The sequence below is a fragment of the Wyeomyia smithii genome, chromosome 1 (genome assembly GCF_029784165.1).
Source record: "Wyeomyia smithii strain HCP4-BCI-WySm-NY-G18 chromosome 1, ASM2978416v1, whole genome shotgun sequence".
NCBI classification, from domain to species: domain Eukaryota; kingdom Metazoa; phylum Arthropoda; class Insecta; order Diptera; family Culicidae; genus Wyeomyia; species Wyeomyia smithii.
In genome coordinates this window covers 159,232,554-159,253,764 of record NC_073694.1, presented here as the reverse complement: position 1 = coordinate 159,253,764, position 21,211 = coordinate 159,232,554, and the positions used below count along the sequence as shown (strand labels likewise).

At 38.4% G+C, this 21,211-nt stretch overlaps 1 protein-coding gene across 1 annotated transcript; it reads right to left on the bottom strand.

The window, feature by feature from the left end:
* Positions 1-5,170: 5,170 nt before the first annotated feature.
* LOC129717310 (uncharacterized) lies at positions 5,171-6,370 on the bottom strand. The gene has a single exon (XM_055667176.1). The coding sequence runs from the start codon at positions 6,368-6,370 to the stop codon at positions 5,171-5,173; it is 1,200 nt and encodes a 399-aa protein (XP_055523151.1).
* Between the last annotated feature and the right edge of the window lie 14,841 nt (positions 6,371-21,211).

The window sequence follows — 21,211 nt, the reverse complement described above, 5'->3', positions numbered from 1 at the left end:
CCAGTACATGACACAGCTGTACGGGTTTATAAAAAATGCTGGAATTAAAATTTGATTTTTTTTATCTGTTTGTTAGATTACAATTCCCGTCATAAACTGAATGAAAATGATACACCATGTTGGAGACACTAAAACGAAGACTCGGCATCTTCATGTTCACGCAGACACCTCAGACCAAAACTGCTCAAATGGAACATCACTGCTTAGCCATGTACAAATGAATGAATCCTGTAACTCAATATAGTTAAAATCAAAATTGTAACTCCCCTCCTCTCACCTTAAATCCCCACTAGCTCGTAGTCGGCAGCGAGATATAAAAAATGTGCCTCCCTCTTTTCCCTGCTAATTTAGAATTTAAAAAAAAACATGTACTTGGCTCAGTTAAACATAATTTGTATCGTGCCGTGTCAAATAAACTAGTGCCCGGTACTGGGGTTTTCTTGTGAGTAATTTTCGATGTTTCATTGTTTCATATATATGTTATCTTCCTAATCCGGTTTCTATGGTTGAAAGAGGACATTTAAATACATGTATAACACCATGAATTGACAACTTACTAGACATTGAATTAGGTGGTGCCGCTGAAGTTGAAGGCTCCATAATAAAATTCAACGAATTTATGAATTTGAAAACCAAGTCACTGGAATGACACAACGTTCTAAATGAATACGAAAAGATGCGGAGGGCGACGACGGTTCTTTGTTTTTTTTTTCTCATAAAAAAAAACATGTGCTTTACTTTGGTGTGCAAACGAGTGCGAAGCAAAAGCAATCTTCAAATGAGATATTGTTAGCCGGAGTTTGATGGTATGAATTTGCTGCTGGTATTCAACACTTCAATCAGCTTAGCGAATTTCATGATCATAAATTGAAAAGAGCTGAATGTTTTTAATTTTTTTTTCAATTTGCAGAAAGTGATAAAGTTTAACATAAATAAAATTTCATAAAGATTTGTTTACTGTTCTCTTGTTTAACACTTATTTTATAAATTTTCATTGATAAATTTTGTGATTTTTGCCCAAATTTATATTTTATTCTTACGGATTAAGTACGATATCGAAAATTTTCATTAATGGGGTATCATGGTTATGATTAAAATTGATCCTGGATAAAATTACAACTTCAAAAATAAAAACTAAAAAAATTTGCTATCGCTTTCTTCACTACAGTGACAATTTGCGCAGTTTTGCGCTACAGCGGACAGTATGCATTTGAAAGCTTTGTATTTTACCTAAATTTTGAATGTAGTCACAACCGTGGCAAACTGCGGCAACCAAACTTTTGGGCTACTTTTCTACAAAAAATCACGTTTTTTAAAATTTATTCTAGTGTCAGGCCAACTATGACCAAATTTTACAATATCTAATGAAAAGGGTTTGTTTTGCACAATATTTACAACAACTTTTCCTTTTACGTCAAAAAAATCCAAGCTACCATCATTGAAGCTACGGAACGTTTCAAAGTAATGTACTTTTTTTCAAAAAAAAGACAAAAAACGTCAGTTCGCAAAGATTTGAAAAGTCATAAAAAATTCAGAATTCATGATATTGCGCCCAAATTTTGGATTTAGAGACTTGACAGTTATAGCAATAAAGGAAAAATATTATGAAACAGCTAACGAAAAAAAATATTTTGGCTGATGGCCAGCGATTCCTCACTGTGCACCATGAAAACATTTTTTGCCCCCAACAATTTTCAAGTTTCAAATTTGGTTCCATTTTTTTTTTTTTTTTTGGTTAATTCTGGAGTCATGAAAAATTTGTGTTTCATTTGTATGATAGCTCCTCTTTCCAGAGAAGGGAAGAGTGTCAAACCACCATAGAAACATATCCGACCCTCAAAAACCTCCACATGCCATATTTAGTTCCGTTTACTTTATTAGTATCTCCCAGATGATCTCGAGGTACGATGCTGGCCCAACAAGCCAGTCGTCGTAAGTTCGAGTCTCGGCTTGGGAGAAACTGTTAGTGTCAGTAGGATCGTAGCGCTAGCCCCGCAATTCTCCTGTACACTAAAACAGTCGGCTGCGAAGTCTGTGTATAAAAAACCAGAAGGTCAAGTTCCGAATCGGAATGTAGCACCAAGGCTTTGCTTTTTTACTTTATTAGTTTATGAAATATGCAGAAAATTGTGTTTCATAGGTTTATAAGAGCCCACCTTTCCAGGAAAGGAAGGAGTGTCGTTTTACCACGTAAATGTTTCTTGCTCTTTTGAACAACCACACTCTAAATTTAGTTCTATTTTCTTGAATAAGTCTCGAGTTATACAGATATTTGTGTGGGAGCCTTCCCTTTCACAACAGCAAGGGCTGTCACTACCACAGAAATATTTCTCGCTTTTTAATACATTAACGCCAAATGTAGCTTCATTTGCTCGATTAGTTCTCGAGTCATGCAAAATTTTGTGTTTCATTTGTATGGGGGCCCTCCCTTCCAGAGGAGGGAGGGGTTTCAAACTATTAGAAGAAGCTTCCCCGGCCTCAAAACACGTACAAATTTTCATGTCGATCGGTTCAATAGTTTCCAAGTCTATATTGATCAGAAATACAAACAGACAGAACTCCATTTTTATTTGAATAGATTGGGTTAGATAAACTCATTGGACACTCTAAAAAAGCGATTTTAAAATGAAAACCCATTGAAATCATGCCGCTCGTCATAATAGACTTTTCTGAAAAATCCGCGTAAAGAGGCGTAGAAAAAACTTATTGTATACGAAGTGACGGGTTCCGCTAACTCTTCAATCACATGAATATTTTCTATTAAAACGCAGCTTTTATCCAAACATCGCTCAATTTTTCCAATACAGTCTGGCATTCTTTACAAGACAAGCATTTTGTACAAGACAAGCGCTTCAGACTTTATCACGTACTTTATCGTTACGGGCACTGATGCTGAAACTAGCTCCCTTTTTCTTGTTTTGAGAATCAATATAAATATTCAATCATACTGGGCACAATCAAAATACCGTTCGGTATCGATGATAAAACTGGTGGTATCCGGTAGCTTAGCTTTCATTGCATATAAACCATATTAGCCCACCCACCACATCTAACGCATTTTATTTGATAATTTTCAATGAATATTAGAAAACTATGCATGCATCATTGAAATAATACACCTAAGAATCAAATTAAAATTTTGGAATTAGTTCATACATATTTAAAGTCATGGCTGAGTCAACCCAAAGTCAAGAGGAAATGTTAATATACAAGTCAACGTCCGGAATCTATTGTAACAAATATGTATGCTTTTGAGACAATTCGTTGTTGTAGTAATATCAATAAATACCATAGAAACAATTTTTATACTCTAAAAATTTAGAAAAAGTTTAAATAGTAACTAAAGGCTTGGCCGAAATATGTTTGTTTCTCTCTACCATTCGGCCGTTGCGCGCTGAACAAAAAAGCAGCTTGTGACAATTTACAGGTAATTACTTCTTAATTTATCACATTCAATGATTTAAAATTGGCTGAGAATGCCTGTCGAACCGCTCCAATCTTTTAGTTTTTAGATGCCTAAAATTTCCAAAAACTTACAGCCGAAGGATGTCCCCCTCAAATCCATTATTTCTGCTCTAAGAATACCGATGATTATCTCAAATATAATTAGTCCGAAATGTTTCCATACACGGTTCTAAATATGGAGGTAGGCCAAAATAAATATTTGGTGGACCAAAAAACGTTTTCAGTACTACGTACAAATTTTGATATTCCTAGGACATTTTTCAATATAGTGCATTGTTGAACGATGTATGTTAAAATAGACACTTAGCTCTTAACAATGGTACAATAGAGTAATTATTTATGTTGCAAAATTGTGTTTGTTGTCAATAAATTGTGCAACCACTTCCTGAAGCTGGCAAAATTCCCCGGCTACCCTATACGTTAGTGTTAATGATTTGATGCAATCATGCTTGAAGTCGAAATAAAATTCCAGGTTAAATTGCTGTCCAACTCTTATAATTTTTTTAATTGTTTAGTAATAAAATATGCAATATAACAGAGTCTTGTAGCCGTCTCCAAAAAAATTTTGGATTACCGCTAGTTAAATAACAATATATCAGCGAAGTTTTCAACCTATGTCCTTGGTGATTCTCCGTATACGATTCGGCTTTTCGGCTTTGCAAGATGCTGCACAAAATCATGTCGAATTCGTTTTCGCGGTGTAGCTACACTCGGGCCACACTTTTCAGACTACACCTTTTTTGTCCCGGACTATACCCGAGAGAAACAGAGTGTACTTTAAGGAGTTACCAACACATTCAAACGCATGAACATGAGGTTTTTTTTTGGTTCTCGTTCCACGTGATGAAGTGTCAGGTTTTTTTTTGCAGCACATTTGCGAGACACACATTTCAGCACATTTGCGAGATGAAATGGAAACGAGACAAAAAGACGATCGCGATAATGACCAAAACAAAACAAATTGACAGCTATCCCTATCATTACGCACACCAATGGAACTACACTGGAAATACGGCTGCAAAGTGTAGTCCAGGACGGTGTAGCTACACCGCGAAAACGAATTCGACATTAGTGTGCAACGCAATATTGAATTGTAAAACTTCCCAAAACCAATAATGGGCAATTCTCGCTGAAACCAGGCCACTAGTGACACGAGGTCTTTGAAAATTGATTTTTTTATTTTAGTTCGATTAAACGCAGTGAAAAATTAATAACTGCACATAAATTTGTTCCATTTGGTGGACCCCTTGTTCGCCAAGGGGTGAACAAATTTTTAGAAAAGTGAAAATCGAATATTTTCATCGAGCTATATTTCAAATTGTACGGGCGAAATGCTGGTTCTCCGGATGGTGGTTAAAGTTGGATGCAGGACCGATCGTGATATCACAGAGTCCAAAGTTCGACACTATCTTGTTCCACTGAACAATGTGGTCACTTTCTGCTCTAATCTTTATTGATCGCGATAGAGAATTAGATGTATGGTGTGGTGTCTATAACGTACTTTATTCGAGTGAGGATGAAATATTCTTTCGATCTAGCTTACAGTAAAGAGAGCGAATAAAATAATGAGTTTCTCTTTGTGTGGTGTGGAGTTGTGTAGAGTTACATTCGATGTTCCTTTTTAGGGTGATAGTCCTGATATAGCGTTAACATTCCGCCCACCATTGAAATTTAATTTAAATTTACAATTATAATAATGTTTGAATCAGTAGAATAGGAATAATTGTCGGTTTCTGCCTGAGTTGAGGTATGCGTTCTCGGTTTTCTTCGCCGGTTGTATCGGATGCGGTACAGGTCGTCTCGGGGCCCACTGATCGAAATGTCCTTCTGCATCGGTGTTCCTCGACCAACGGTTGTGGGTTGATAGGTCGGATCTCGTTACCAAGCCGTCCTTGGTCTGAATTTTGATGACTCTAATGTGGCCGTCCCTTCCAGGAAAAACTTCTAGCACGCGACCGAATCTCCACTTCATGGGTGGCAAATTGTCTTCTCGCAGTAACACCATCGTTCCAATTCGGATATTATCTCGTTCATGGGTCCACCGCGTTCTCTGTTGAAGACCAGAGAGATATTCGGTGGACCAACGTTTCCACAGGCGACGCAGATATTCTTGAATGGTTTGCCACTGTGACAATCGATTAGCTGGTATTTCCTCATATGATGGTTCCGGGATGGCTGTTAGAGGGCGGTGTACCAAAAAGTGGCCAGGCGTCAAAACGTCCATATCATCGGGATGATTACTCATAGGCGTCAACGGTCTGGAGTGTAAACATGCTTCCACTTGACTCAGAAGCGTCAGCATTTGCTCGGTTGTTACGAGTGCAGTCTTGAGGGTTCGGTAGAGATGGGTTTTGAGAGACTTTACAGCAGCCTCCCACAGTCCTCCGAAATGAGGTGATCTTGGTGGTATGAACTGGAACTGAATGCCCTGATTCGAGCACAGGTTGGCTACATGCTCTCGAGTTTGTTGTGAACGGAACAGTTGGGCAAATTCGTTCAAAATGCGATGAGTACCGACAAAGTTGGTGGCGTTGTCGCTGAAAATGGATTTTGGAATCCCTCGCCTTGCCGTAAATCGTTTTAGTGATGCGAGAAACGAATCAGCCGAAAGATCGCTAACGAGCTCTAAATGTACGGCCTTCGTTGACATGCAGACGAATACTGCTACATAGCATTTTTGTGGGGCAGCCTTTCGATGAGGTGGCTTCAAATGGAAGGGGCGACAGAAATCCACACCTGCATTCAGGAATGGAAGTGTAGGAGACACACGAGCTGGCGGAAGATCTGCCATAAGTTGGTCTGATACGGTGGGTTTGCATCGAAAGCAAGTGATGCATTGATGCACTACATTTCGAGCAAGATTGCGAAGTCGAATTGGCCAAAATCTTTGACGCAGTGCTGACATTAGGAGCTGCGGCCCAGCATGTAACAAATTGATGTGATAATGTCTCGCAATGAGAAGTGTTAAAGGATGCTTACTGTCTAAAATCATCGGTTGTTTTTGATCATACGAAACTAAGGCGTTGCGCAAGCGACCGCGCACACGTAGAATATCATTCACGAGGATTGGTGATAGTGCCTTTATCTTAGACGTAGATTTTACTTGGCCATTTGTTTGAATTGACCGTATTTCTTCCGGAAAGGATCCCAGCTGTGATAATCGAACAAGGTTCCGTAAAGATGCTTCGAGTTCGCTTGTGGATAAGGGTCCAGTTATTCTTATGTCTCTGTTCCTCTTTCTTGCATTGTAAGAGAATCTTCGTATGTAGGCAACCATGCGTATGAGTTCCGTAAAGGACGATTTAATACCGAAAATACTGCTGGTGTCTGAAACAACAGGTAACGAAGTAACGACCTTTTCCTCCAAGTGGTCTGCTTCGAAGAGATCGTCGGTAGTTCTGAGTAGTGTAGGCCAAAACCTGCAGGATTGGCTTAACCAAGCAGGCCCATGCCACCAGGGATTGTATTCGACGAGTTGAGAGGCTGGCATTCCGCGTGAAATCGCATCTGCTGGGTTTTCTGTTCCCGCTACGTGTCCCCATGTGCCAGCTGCCGTGATATGCTGGATTTCTGCAACCTGGTTAGCTACAAATTTCTTCCATCGACTTGGTGTTGCAGCCAGCCAATGGACGACAATCATTGAATCTGTCCAAAAATACGATCGACCGGACACTTGTAATGCTTCTTGTACCCTTTCGTATAAGTGGCTTAATAACAGAGCTGCTGATAATTCCAGTCTTGGTAAGGAGATTTGTCGTTTCTTCCCAGAGTTTAAGGGAGCTATCTTTGATTTAGCGGTCAGGAGGTGAACGGTAATCGTTCCGGTGGCAGTTACTGTACGTGAGAAGAGACACGCACCGTATGCGCGTTCCGATGCGTCACAGAACCCATGTAGTTCTAAGTTTGTTTCACTGATACAAGGAGCTGCCCATCGTGGTACGGAAAAGGTACGTAGAATCTCTAGGTCCTCGCAGAACTCTTTCCAGGACCTTTGTAAGGGTTCATCCAATGTAACATCCCACGCAAGTTTCAAAGCCCATAATCGTTGCAAAAAAAGGTTTCGATATCAACACAGTTGGGCCCAACAACCCTAACGGGTCGAACAATCTGGCAGCATCCGACAGTACCGAGCGCTTTGTGATTGCGCCCCTTTCCGGCCACTCAGGTACCTTAAAATGAAAGTCAGTAGCGCAAGATGCGTCGAAAACCACTCGAAGCTTCGTGGTTGCACTGTCTGGCCTTTCAATACAGTGGTGGGGCATGTAGTATGGATTGGTTTGGAGAAGACTTTCCTTGGTTGGATCTACAGGCGACATATGTCCAAGCAGTTCATACTCCCTGATAAATGATGCATATGCCTCTTTCAGCAATGGTTTTGTTTGTAAACGACGTTCCAAAGACAAGTATCGGCGAAGTGCTGTTGCATACGAATCACCGAGCTGAGCGAGAATTGTTTCCTTTTCCGGGAGTGAAACAACAAAACGTCTAGAGGAATCACGAAAGGTTGTGTTAGAGAAATGCGCTTCACATAAACGTTCCTCTATCGAAAGAGCATTTTCAGAATGGCAAGATTCGAGCTCCCAAAAGCGAGTTAGTTGGTGTTCGAGTTCGACGTTGCTGCAAACCATTGTCAGCGCAGTTTGCTGACCCGGAGACGTGTCACATTTTCCCGACACAATCCAGCCAAAAACGGTCTCTTTTAGAATCGGCATACTCGCTCCTAGTACAGTACAGTAATCAGAGCAGCGAGATAACACCTTAACCATTGCAGACTGTTTGGATTTAGCAGGAGTTGAACTAACACCTTGAAACGAAAGTGGATCGTCCTGTCTACGAAGCATCAATTTTTGAGCGAGTTGTTCATTTATCAAATTTCGTTTTGAACAGCAATCTAACAAAACTCGAGCCAACAGGCTGTTTCCCTTGTAGTCTGCTAATTTAACAACTGCCGTCGAAAGAAATACAGCGCTGCGACTTGGGGCTATTTTGGGTTGCATAGGCTTCAACAACATTTGTGACGTAGCGAAAGTTTGCGATTGTGGTGGAGACTCGATATAGTTTGTACCGTCATTGGCCCGATTCGGAGGTGTAACGGTTGTCTGCGTCTGGTTTGACTCATGCCTTTGAGCTTGAGAATTATTCGACGGTCGAATGTGTAGCATGGTGTGATGCTTGTTGCCACACACGCGACATGCTGAGCTAGAACACGCCCGTACCAGGTGGGAAGAGGAGAGGCAATTTATGCAAAGACCCAGTCGCTTAACTGTTTCAAGCCTTTGGTTGGGATTCAATTTTTGAAAGAAATCGCATTTAAAGGGAGAATGGGACGGTTTTTGGCAGAAAGGGCACGGCTCGTTTGTTACTGCTGTTGTTGTAAGAGTTGATTCGATTCTCGTTTTCGACGGAGGTTTCACCGTTTCATGACGATGATCGCGATTGCGCTGTTTCGATTTGGAAAGTGATTGAAGGGTAGCAAGATGTTCACGTAAAAATTTTAACAACTCTTCATACCTCGGCACCTCACGGCTCTTATGTGTGCGTTCCCAATGTCGCTGAGTGTCTGAGTCCAGTCGTCTGTATAACAAATGAGCGAGAAGATGAGACCATTCTTCAGGTTGCAAACCAAGCTTTTTTAACTGAAGTAAATTGCGTTCAAAAGAGTCGATGAGGTGAACTAAGGCGTCGAAAGACTCTTTTCTCATCGGTTCCGCTTCCAGAAAACCGTCAATCAATGTGCGGGCGATTATCTTTTTGTTTTCAAACCGCTCCTGCAGCATCGACCAAGCCACTTCGTAATTCGCGGCGGTTACCTCTATCGATTCTACTAACGTTCTGGCATCTTTAGTAAGCACGGTTAACAGATAATTAAACTTGTCGAAAGCGGTTAGCGACGGTTCCTTATCGATCATGCTCTGAAAAGCATCACGAAAACTAAGCCAATCCTTTACACTGCCATCAAAAGAAGGGATTTTGAAAACTGGGAGGTGGATTCGAGATGCTAACGGTTGGCAGGGCAAGGATACGGAAGAAGGAGCAGCTACAGCAGTCGGTTTGGCTAGGTGAGACAGCAGAAAGTCTTTTAGGTCGAAATACCTATTCTCAAAACTCAATCGGTTGGATTTATTCGCAGCATCGACGTCCAGTTTCACTTGCTTCTCTTTTGGATCGGATGCATCACTCTTTAAATCCAAGTCTTGCTCTTGTCGCGATTCTATTTTAGCTCGATTGGTTCGAAACTCGCTAAATAAACCTTCCAACCGACGTTAGACAACGAATCTTCAAGCCCTCGTTCGATTTTGGTCATTTCTCGTAAAGATGTCATTACAATATTTTTATACTCTCCTGCAATTCGCAAATGGATAATTTGGTAGCGAAAAACACCTTACATCTAAGTGAAACTAGCATGCAGCAATTTATTTCGTGCACCTTCTATTGAGCTATTGTACTCATGCTACCAGCCTAATGTTCTCAACCCAAGCCACGCCGATGTGTGTCCCAGCGAATTGGAGGATGAATAATCGAAAACTTCACAAATAACTCCACTCTGCGGACCTGATATCGTGGTTGTAGATTGAGCACGTTGGCAGAATGTCGAGATGAGCAGTAATCGTCGAAACTGATTGAATGTCGAAATATCACCGGGTCGCATGTGCTCATGCGACGGTACCCTTGTTGGCGCTAATTTACCACAATCCGGTTCGAAGGACCATTAATGTACGGGCGAAATGGTGGTTCTCCGGATGGTGGTTAAAGTTGGATGCAGGACCGATCGTGATATCACAGAGTCCAAAATTCGACACTATCTTGTTCCACTGAACAATGTGGTCACTTTCTGCTCTAATCTTTATTGATCGCGTTGTGTAGAGTTACATTCGATGTCCCTTTTTAGGGTGATAGTCCTGATATAGCGTTAACACAAATATTTGTCTCAAAACCCTCTACGAACAGTATTTCATTATACAGAAAACATCTAGGGCTTTCATGTGGAGTATTCAAAAGTTTGACCGCCATCTTGGATTCGCCGCCATTTTAAATTTTATCATTAAAACGCGGTTTTGAACAGGTTGGCAACCACCGATTTGAATTCAGAGACAACCATTGGAAAGCTGAGACAAAATCCTACAAGATACATTTAAAAAATCAGGTGTGTCGCGAAAGAAACATGGCCGTCGAGCCAATTTTCTATACCGAGTTTTAACATTGCCAACGCGCGCCGCGCGATCGATATAGCAGCAAGCGCTGCTTGCCATGTAGCGCACACTGAACACACATCGTTTAGTATGCGCGAAGTACATGGTCATGTTTTGAATAGGTCTTTATAAACAACTTATTTGGATAGGGTAGAACTGCCATAGAATGACTACTTTCTTAAGTGGACAAGATACAAGTGAAATAATGAAAACACGAAGAAAATACTCAACTGTTACCAATACATTCATCAACGTCTTAAGCTTTGCATTCGAGGTTTTTGACTTCACTCTCAAAACTATTGGAATATTATATATAGAACAGAACTATGTTATAATATTATATATATACAGAGCCGGATTGAGAGGGGGCCCAGGGGGCCCGGGCCCCGGGCCCCCACAAAACGAGAAAAAGTTCTTTTCTCTATCAAAAATGAGATTCAATCAAAAGTTCAATTTACAGTAAGAAAATTTGAACAGACCATTTCAATCTGAAACTTTCCTTCAGTGTTATTTTTTCGCGAGCGCCAATATCACAACCACATCCATAAGATTTCACCTTCGATTCTCTTGGAATGACACACATTAACACACCATTTGAATCGAACCAGCGCGCATGGGAGATCAAGCAGGAAAGAAGATAATCCACAAGTTTTTTTAATACATTGCTGTTGATTCCGAAAATAAGTTTACCTGTCCGAATCAGGGATACTAGATTTGCATTGCGAAATGCAGATTTTCAGAGCCCGTGTGCAGATTTTATTGCCAGCGTAGCCTTATATTTGCGCAGTCTTTCTCAAATTGTGTGCAAATTTTTGCTTGCGGATCGCATTTTTTTCGAATTGCGGTAGGTTTTTATTTTTCAGATATCAAGAAAAAAATTCCGGATTTCGAGCAGTTGCATACATTTATTTATTTGAGCCTAATGATCTCGAACGCAACTGGAGAAAGGTCTTTATCGAAGATGAAACTGATTGAAAATAGGTTGCAAAGGACTTTGAAGAGTGAAAGGCTGTCAAATTTAGCATTGTTAAGTTGAGAGTACAATATTCTGAAGGAGCTGAATGTTGATTATTCAATCAATAAGTTCTCTGCAAAAAAAAACTCGTAAGTAAAAAATCTAGCAAATTTTTGGTAACTTTTCAATGAGAAATAAGTGTTTTTAACTCGTACGATAAAAAAACGGGTTTGTTTTACTGTGGAGCCCCCACTGTAAACTGGGCCCCGGGCCCCCATAATCGTAAATCCGGCTCTTTATATATATATATATATATATATATATATATATATATATATATATATATATATATATATATATATATATATATATATATATATATATATATATATATATATATATATATAATTTTAATTTAAAGAGTAAATGTAGTAATGAAGATAGAAAATTAAACTAACTGAAAATATGATTGTAGAAACTACGGAAAATATAGTTCAGCAGGTGGGACTCGAACCCACAACTTCCAATCTCCGGTCAGATGTGTTCCCGTTACACCACCGCAGAACGTTAAAGACGTGGTTCTAGAATCAAGTTTTGTATCGCTTATCCAATTCTCGCACTTCGTACATTTACTCAGTAGAGACTATTATTTATAGCTGGCTTTTGTTTCAACACCCTCAGTGGAAGTTGGAATGACTTCTCAGTGTGAGAGATAGAAACGTGCCAGTAAGTTGCCATCTCTACCAGCAGCAACATCGACTTGCGTCACAAACATTTTTACTTTTCTTTTTTCGACTCTTAGCAAAGTCATGCTATTTTTAATTTTAATTTAAAGAGTAAATGTAGTAATGAAGATAGAAAATTAAACTAACTGAAAATATGATTGTAGAAACTACGGAAAATATAGTTCAGCAGGTGGGACTCGAACCCACAACTTCCAATCTCCGGTCAGGCACGTTTCTATCTCTCACACTGAGAAGTCATTCCAACTTCCACTGAGGGTGTTGAAACAATAGCCAGCTATAAATAATAGTCTCTACTGAGTAAATGTACGAAGTGCGAGAATTGGATAAGCGATACAAAACTTGATTCTAGAACCACGTCTTTAACGTTCTGCGGTGGTGTAACGGGAACACATCTGACCGGAGATTGGAAGTTGTGGGTTCGAGTCCCACCTGCTGAACTATATTTTCCGTAGTTTCTACAATCATATTTTCAGTTAGTTTAATTTTCTATCTTCATTACTACATTTACTCTTTAAATTAAAATTAAAAATAGCATGACTTTGCTAAGAGTCGAAAAAAGAAAAGTAAATATATATATATATATATATATATATATATATATATATATATATATATATATATATATATATATATATATATATATATATATATATATATATATATATATATATATATATATATATATATATATATATATATATATATATATATATATATAATATATATATATATATATATAAATATATATATATATATATATATATATATATATATATATATATATATATATATATGTATATATATATATATATATATATATATATATATATATATATATATATATATATATATATATATATATATATATATATATATATATATATATATATATATATATATATATATATATATAATCAGAACTATGTAATAATATTATATATATAACAAATTATATTGTTTTTGAGGTAAAATATAGTGATAATTCTGCGTTCCTTTGATAGTTTTGACATTTTCCATCCGATGTTGAAGTTTAGTTTGAGCCGCTTCGTTATCCGCTTGGTCGACGTAAGCGAATGCCATTGTTTTGCTTTGGTTTTCTACAGCCCATTCGTAGAACGATACCGCATCTGTAATCAGCCTGTCTCTGTTGGGAGATAAGCTATATTTACAGGCAGCTCGCTGGATGGTTCCACCAACTCCGTCACATGGGCATTTCCCGTGCGAGCTTGCGTGAAAATTCCACTCCGCGTCCATTTGGAAATCATCTTTCATAAACGTAATGTCAAAATGGCGGCGAATCCAAGTTGGCGGTCAAACTTTTGAATACTCCACATGAAAGCCCTAGATGTTTTCTGTATAATAAAATGCTGTTTGTAGAGGGTTTTGGGACAAATATGTGAAATATAGCTCGATAAAAACATTCGATTTTCACTTTTCTAAAAATTTGTTCACCCCTTGGCGAACAAGGGGTCCACCAAATGGAACAAATTTAGGTGCAGTTATTATTTTTTACTGCGTTTAATCGAACTAAAATAAAAAAATAAATTTTCAAAGACCTCGTGTCACTAGTGGCCTGGTTTCAGCGAGAATTGCCCAATATAATGGTGTTTTTCTTGATAAAACTATCCAAACTTGTATCCATCAATTTACAAGATGCTTTTGCATTTGCTTTTTGATGGTAAATTATTTGTGCATGTAACTGAAACAGCCGAGAATGGTCCAAAAAACCAGTACGGAAAATAAAAACTTAGAAAAGCATAGTGTTAAATTTGAACTTATGCAGTAAAAGTTTCGCGAATACTAAAAATAATACGACCAAATACTGGAAATTGTCTTATTTTGAAATTCTCTAAAGTTTTGATTCCAAAAAATCTCGGACCAATTTGAAATACCATGAAAACAGTTGCATGTAGAAGTTTTAAAATTGGAAATGATCGCTAAAATTATTATTATTATTATGGGATCACTTTGAAAACAAATGAGTTGAAGTTTGAACATCGTTCAAAACGTTACATTAAGGAAAAGTTTCGTCAACCCATTATCCTAATCACTGCCTGTTTGATTTCGGGTGTACACAGGCCCGTAGGCACCGCGGGGGCTAGGGGGGGCTTAGCCCCCCACGCGTTTGTATTGCCCCACCACGCAATTTTCTCATGTATGTGATTGATACTAGATGAAAAAATCCAAAAGAAAAGTCTGGAATATTAGCAATAAGCATTATTGAATAGTCACCAGTTTTTTTTTTTTTTGATGTTAACGGTATCAGTCAATTTTTTGGTCGAGCAAATATGTCAAAAAGGATAAGTTCCTCAATCTTTTGGTGAGCCAGTATCCTAACTTCCTGCAATATGATCTTGTGATTCATGTTCATGTTCAGTTCAATATATTTTGGCCAGACTTTTCCACATCTCGGAAGCATAACCCAGACCGTTACCTGGCCCGAACAACTCTGTTCCGGTTCGGTCCGAAATAAAATCAGACTATAAAAATTGTAGTCTGACCGGACTTTGAACTAGGCATTCCACACTATACCTGCTCTGATGATAAACACTGATCAAACAAAGCCTATCGTAAAATTTAGAATTTGGGCTGACGGTTGAATCGCTCCATTCTCTCAGTATTTCTTCGCGAATAGATTCTCTCAGTATCGTTGGTTGACATCGGTCGGCGACTCTCGAAGCTGGATTTATAACGCTGTAATTCCTTCGATGCATTTGTTGCTTCAGAGTAGAACTTTTAATAACTATCTCCTGTTCTTGGTTTTTCGATCGCACATGGTCGCACCCTCAAGACATTTGAAAAAATTAAGTGGAAGATACTTAGTTTTGAAGTTGTGGGTTCCATCATATTTTCAGTTAATTTAAGTTTCTATCTTCATGACCAAAAGTTACACAGTTACGCTAATCAATAGCGGTTTTCACGTCGAGCTCGAATACAAATACCTAGCCGTAACCTGTGTATTAGGGTGCCAATGAAAATCAATTTTTCGAATTTCGTATAACGATAGGGCTCAAAAGTTTCGTCTACTCGAAAAAAATCATCCAAAAAAATTTTTCTTTCCGATAAGGTACACCAGATCTCGACGTTTCATGCATCTTTTAGACATATGGCATAAAAAAAATCGATATCGACGATATCATGAACTTTTACCTGTGCATTTCATCAGTCAGAAAGTTGAAACATAGATCGCTTTGAGGGACGTGTTCCCAAAGGCCGATTTAGCTGAAATTTTGCATGGGGACTTTTAAACCCTACCGCTAAACGATATTCGAATGACCTTTTTTCATTCTTCTTACTGGCGCCTTACTGTATATCTTCCATTACTCGTCAATTGAGGTGAGTATTTTTACGGCTGGGTATTTGAATACAAGCTCGATATGAATATAAAGTAAATGTACGAAGCTCTTACTAAGTTAGAGTAAAACTAGCTGAACCTGCGTAAAAAATAGTTCCCCTAAAACTCAATTATACAATGTAAACCTGCTCATTTAAGTTAGCAATTTGTAGATTTTTTTTCTTTAATAAGGAAGTTTTTAACCACAAGCTGGCTCGCCACTTTAAGACAGAAATGATAAAGTTTACATCCCTGCTTTATTTCCTGGAAATTCCTGGAATACAAACCCGGAAAACTGGCTTTTCGGGAACAGGAAAATTCTTAGGGACACCCCTAACGCTTATTTTTTAAAAATAAATGAGCTTCTGAATCTTTAGGTGCTAAAACAATCGAAATGGGACGAAAACTGCAAACGGTATAAGAATTTTAATTTGTGAGCACCCGAGAACTCCGTTGGACGCGTAAAGATCCTTTTTTTGTCGAGCACATAACGGTTTTAAGCTGCTTATTCCCCAAAAAAAAACGTTTTATTAAATAAAAATTCTCTGCCCCCCACCCCCCTCCCGAAACGGAGTAACTACGGCTCTGGGTATACAAAGTAATTACTGTCACCAATAGAAATATTTATTTTGGTACAGTGTGGTCTTTTTTACACGATTTTCCAAATAACGCATTTTTACATGTTTTTTTGCACGGTACGTATCCATCGTATTAAAAACTTTTTTACTTTTTTTCATTACAAAATAAGTTATTACCTTTAACAGGGCCATCCACATACCACGTGGACAGATTTTCAACGATTATTACCTGTGAATCGTCGTATTGTCTCTGTAGAACTACTCCGAAATTCGCTGGTGAGGATGGTGGAACGTCACATATGTTGTGTTGACTTAGCTATGAAAGAGGTGCTTCTCAAAAATACTGCAGATATTTAATTTGTCTTCAATGTTTTGTGTTCATGATTAATTTCACGCATAGTAGAATGCAGTTTGAATGTTCTATGATTAGATTGACGTAGTTTTACGACTAGAAAACAAACAAAACTATACTAGAATATTAGTGTCTTATATTTTGGGACATTTTATATTAACCCTCTAGTGCCCAAGTTAATTTTTAGACGGACTGCGGTAAAATCAAAATGATTCTTTAGAAACATTTTTTAAGTATTTGTTGAAGCTTTTTAGAGGTTTGACTGAAACCCGTCTAAAAGCAGCATTGGGCACTAGAGGGTTAAATCAAAGACTACATTATATTAAAATACTACGAAATTCGCTGGAAAATCCTTTTCAGACGAGCGGCTCGTCGCTTCCGATTTTTCTCTGCATAGACAATATACCGGTGCTCCGATTTCTCCACTTTTTGTCGATAACGTTCGCGGTTGTGGTGGATGCACGTTCATGCTTGGATGACTTCATGCGGCAAATAGTTGTAGAAAGGAGCAACACGTCTGTGCAAGCGCTACAATGTTGTTGCAATAACCTCATGTTCATGTTTCATGTTTTCAGCTACATTAAAAAAAGCACTACAACAACTATTGATATGTCATGAATTAATCTAATAAATTTACCCTTTAATAAATATACCGGACTTTTTCCATATGTTTTTCTATTTTTATTGTTTTTTTTTTCATTTTCTCCGTTAAAAATTTTAAAATTTCAGCTATAGAAAGCAGTCAACCGAGATCTTCTTTACATGCCCTAATACTTCTTATTGTATTTTAATACTCATTTTTATTAATCTCACATTACATGTAGATGATCATATCTATATTGTTTAGATGACTTTATGCGATTTATGGTTGCGCTGCAATGTTGTTGTAATACCTTATAACAATTCATGTTTTCAGCCGCATAAAACAGCACAATAACGACTTAATAACTTACAATATCAACTATCGTGAATTATTCTAATATAAGTTCATCTATTTTATTTTAGCGCAACATAACGGACAATTTCCGTATGATTTTTGAATCTATTCTTATTTTTTTGCGTTTTCTGTGTGAGAAATTTGAAAATTTCATCTATGGGAGGCAGCAAACCGAGATCTTTTATACATGCTCTAATACTTCTTATTGCATTTTATAATTCAATTTTTATGATCTCACATTAAATGTACATGATCATATCCCTATTGTTATTGTCCTTATTGTAGGTTCCGTGCTACACTGGCAAAACTCGAAATTATTAGTTTCAAGAGAGCGGGGTTGAAAAATTAGCGTTTAAAATTTTCTTTATCACATCCACAAAAACTATGAGCAAGTTAAAATCTCTTTTTTTATCTTCTTTGGAGCATGTTTTTGATTTGAATTTTGAAGCCATATCAGTTTATAACTTATGTTTTTTGCAAATTTGGCATCGGCATCGTTTGACATCTTGAGTTGTGCCGGGTGACATTTTGAGTTGTGCCGGTGTTGCATGAAACCGACGATATCCCCAGTTGATTGTAAGGACGTGGGCCGGCGCCGTTATTGGTCTATAAAAAATCGGATCATTGAATGATGCATAGTAAGAAGAAGTTACCACTCCCAGACGTTCTTTCATTTGATTAATTGTGCGCCTTGAGTGGATCGGACCCATCACGAAGTAGCAACCATTGATATGTTCAGTCAGATTTAAGCTATTCTAAGGTAAGTATATTTAAATTCCATGTAGGAACAATTCTTGTGTGAAATATTCGCTTTAAAGTTGGAATTAATGATGAAATGACAAGGGCTGTTTTGTATCATTTTCGAAACAGCTCACTTCTGGAACTTCACCACTTCACTTCGAATGTGCTTGATATAATGATGGATTTCACGTAGGTGAGATTCATGGAGTAGTCTTTGTTAGAAAAACTTTTTTCCTTGAGAGTGATTATGAACGTGTACCGGCTTGAATTAAATTTATCTTAATTTAGGCCAAATTTAAGAGAATGTTCAACCACCCAAGAGCAAAGCAATCCAATGGTGACGCGCCCTATCCCCGTTCGGAGAAACAAAAATGCTAGTTTTATTTTGGAAAATCCCTGCGCTACGCGCTGCCCTGACACCCTGCAATGGCCCCTCGTGGCCTCGATACTGTTTGCGCGCGTTTTGCATTTTTGATTAGTTTTCATCGAGTCATTATTCATTCGACGGAATGCGAGCTCGCGATGCGACACGCTAGTTACGGTACAGACATATCGACCGTTCACTGCCAGCCGCAGTGACTAAAACCCAGCCCCAACGAACGTCGTGCCATGCGGGCATTTTCAATGTCTTCCCATTATCTACGCATCTAACGATATCTTGATATCTGACAGACCTGCTGCTTGGTAGGTTTGTGATTAATAATTAAATCACAATGCCTGTGGGTATTTTTGATAATTTGGTTAATCAACTAGAAGACTGTCAGTGTGACAGTGTGACCTACCGAACCAGATGAAAATGAAGGAAGCATTCATTTGAACATCATCCAGTTAAACTTATGATTTTATGTAAGTTCTAAATGTTACATCGTAGCGTAATTTCAAAATGCTAATACTCTACCCCGAGTACGCGCATAATTGTATGTGGTTGAATTAGACAGCTTTCCCCTTTATCGCGTCTAGCCAAGAGTTAAAGCATAAGCATCCGATATGAATTATGGTTATATTTCCGGAACGATTATGTTCTCTCCTTTGTTCGACAACAACCGTACACCTGCAATGGTTTTCATGCTTGACCCAACCCTGGTAGATCTGAAGGCATTTGTATGCATGAAACAGGAACTATAGCATGTAACTGCCGTACATTATTATTATTGAGTGCTTCATTTTCGTACACTGGAAACTTCACACCTTGATAGACAAGATTCAAGTTAAACAAATGATGGAATTGCAGTGGCGCGGCATTATTCCGCTAATTCGCTAATTGGCGTTGCTTGTTGCTACAACATCGGTTCTGCTTCCCAGAGCTGCATAGATAATCGATTTTTTATGAAAATATCCATAGCATTGTGTAATTCAACACATAAGCGGAATTTTCTCCGTTTGTTCCTTTTTTACTTTCACAAACCTTCTACTTCTGAATGACGTTCCGTGTCGCGTTACATATTTCTATTATTAGCATACACTATACCGTTCCGAAACTAGACCAAAATTGATAATTTAGTTGTGTGATGGTAACCTCGAGATGAACAGATAAACAGTATTTTTAGGTTACAAAAAACGTTGCACTCGCAAGTTATTTGGACGCATCGACAAACCAATGCTACACATTAACTGCAAAAGTCGGCCTTGAAAAGACTTAAACTTTATTCAACTAATCTTTAATAAATAACTAACCAAACGAAATTCGATTGCAGTCACTTTTGGTGTCCCTCCTCAAGGTTCCTGTGTGGTGCTATTCTTTACGCTGGCAACACAGTCAGTAACGGTAGTAGCCCTTTGACCACCATTCTCACCTCGCTCGAGTGTTCTAGAGCACTTTAACCGTTTCGGGGTTTTCGCGGCATTTCGTAGTACATTGTACAATTGGAAACCAAGTGAGAAGCAAGTCTACGACGAGTGTTCTACAAGCGGAAAGGTAAGCTTCAAATAATTATCGGATGCGTGTTGGGTGATTCGTTGGGAAACTAGGTTTTCACAGTTCCCATTTAGAGCCTCGTCTTATTATGTTGTACGCATTTTTTTCGAGAATAAAAACATCTTTTTGGAAATAAAAAAGAAAGACATTAATACTTTCTAGCATGAAATAATATAGGAGCCATCCATATTTCACATGGACAGATTTTTAACGATTTTTCTCGGATACTAAAACAATTGATCCTACCATCGTCCTACATCAAACTTGCGGTTTTGTCTCGAACACCACTTTCTATTTTTTCCGATTAGTACGGTAGCGATTATCAGCGCTAAATATTTGATTACGGGACCCACCGCTGTGGATTGTTGAACAGCCTAAAAGCAGGCCAATTCCCAGTGTCATCATACCGAAGAGAACTCAACCCTCGCAATTGTTCGAGATAATCATCAACAACCTATTGAACAAATGTCACAATGCGAGCATCTGTTGATAATAAGGCATTTCGCACTGGTTCCGCGTTGCTGTTACTGTTGATATCATTCACTCCACCTGCGGACACACTGTAGTGAAAGTTCCTAGCTCTCCGGATGGCACCAGCGAACGTTCACCCACGTCATCGCCAGCAATCGTCACAGAACAACACCCTCGGTCCAGACCAACGTCGAATGAATATTTATCGTCGTGCGGACAGGCGCACATGTGCAGGCAATCAACCCGAATAGCTTATTTATTGTCAAAACTTACATTCCGCGTGTCCTGGGAGCGGGAACCGGATGAAAATATCCCAAAATATCATAATGCGGTGGGAAACCCGGCGAAGGACGATTCGCCCGGTCGGACTTCGAGGGGAGTTTTACATGTAACAAAATCGCGTCGAAGGGTATTTTAAAGGCTACAACAGCGAAGGTAATCATGACAACAAATTGCATCTAAACAACAACCCGAGGGGGAAAAATTGCACTCACCCTGCACAGATACAATCCGTGTACACAATATAA

Bases quoted from the DNA above. Each gene is read 5' to 3' on its own strand.
- LOC129717310 (XM_055667176.1), bottom strand. From the start codon at position 6,370: ATGTCAGCACTGCGTCAAAGATTTTGGCCAATTCGACTTCGCAATCTT.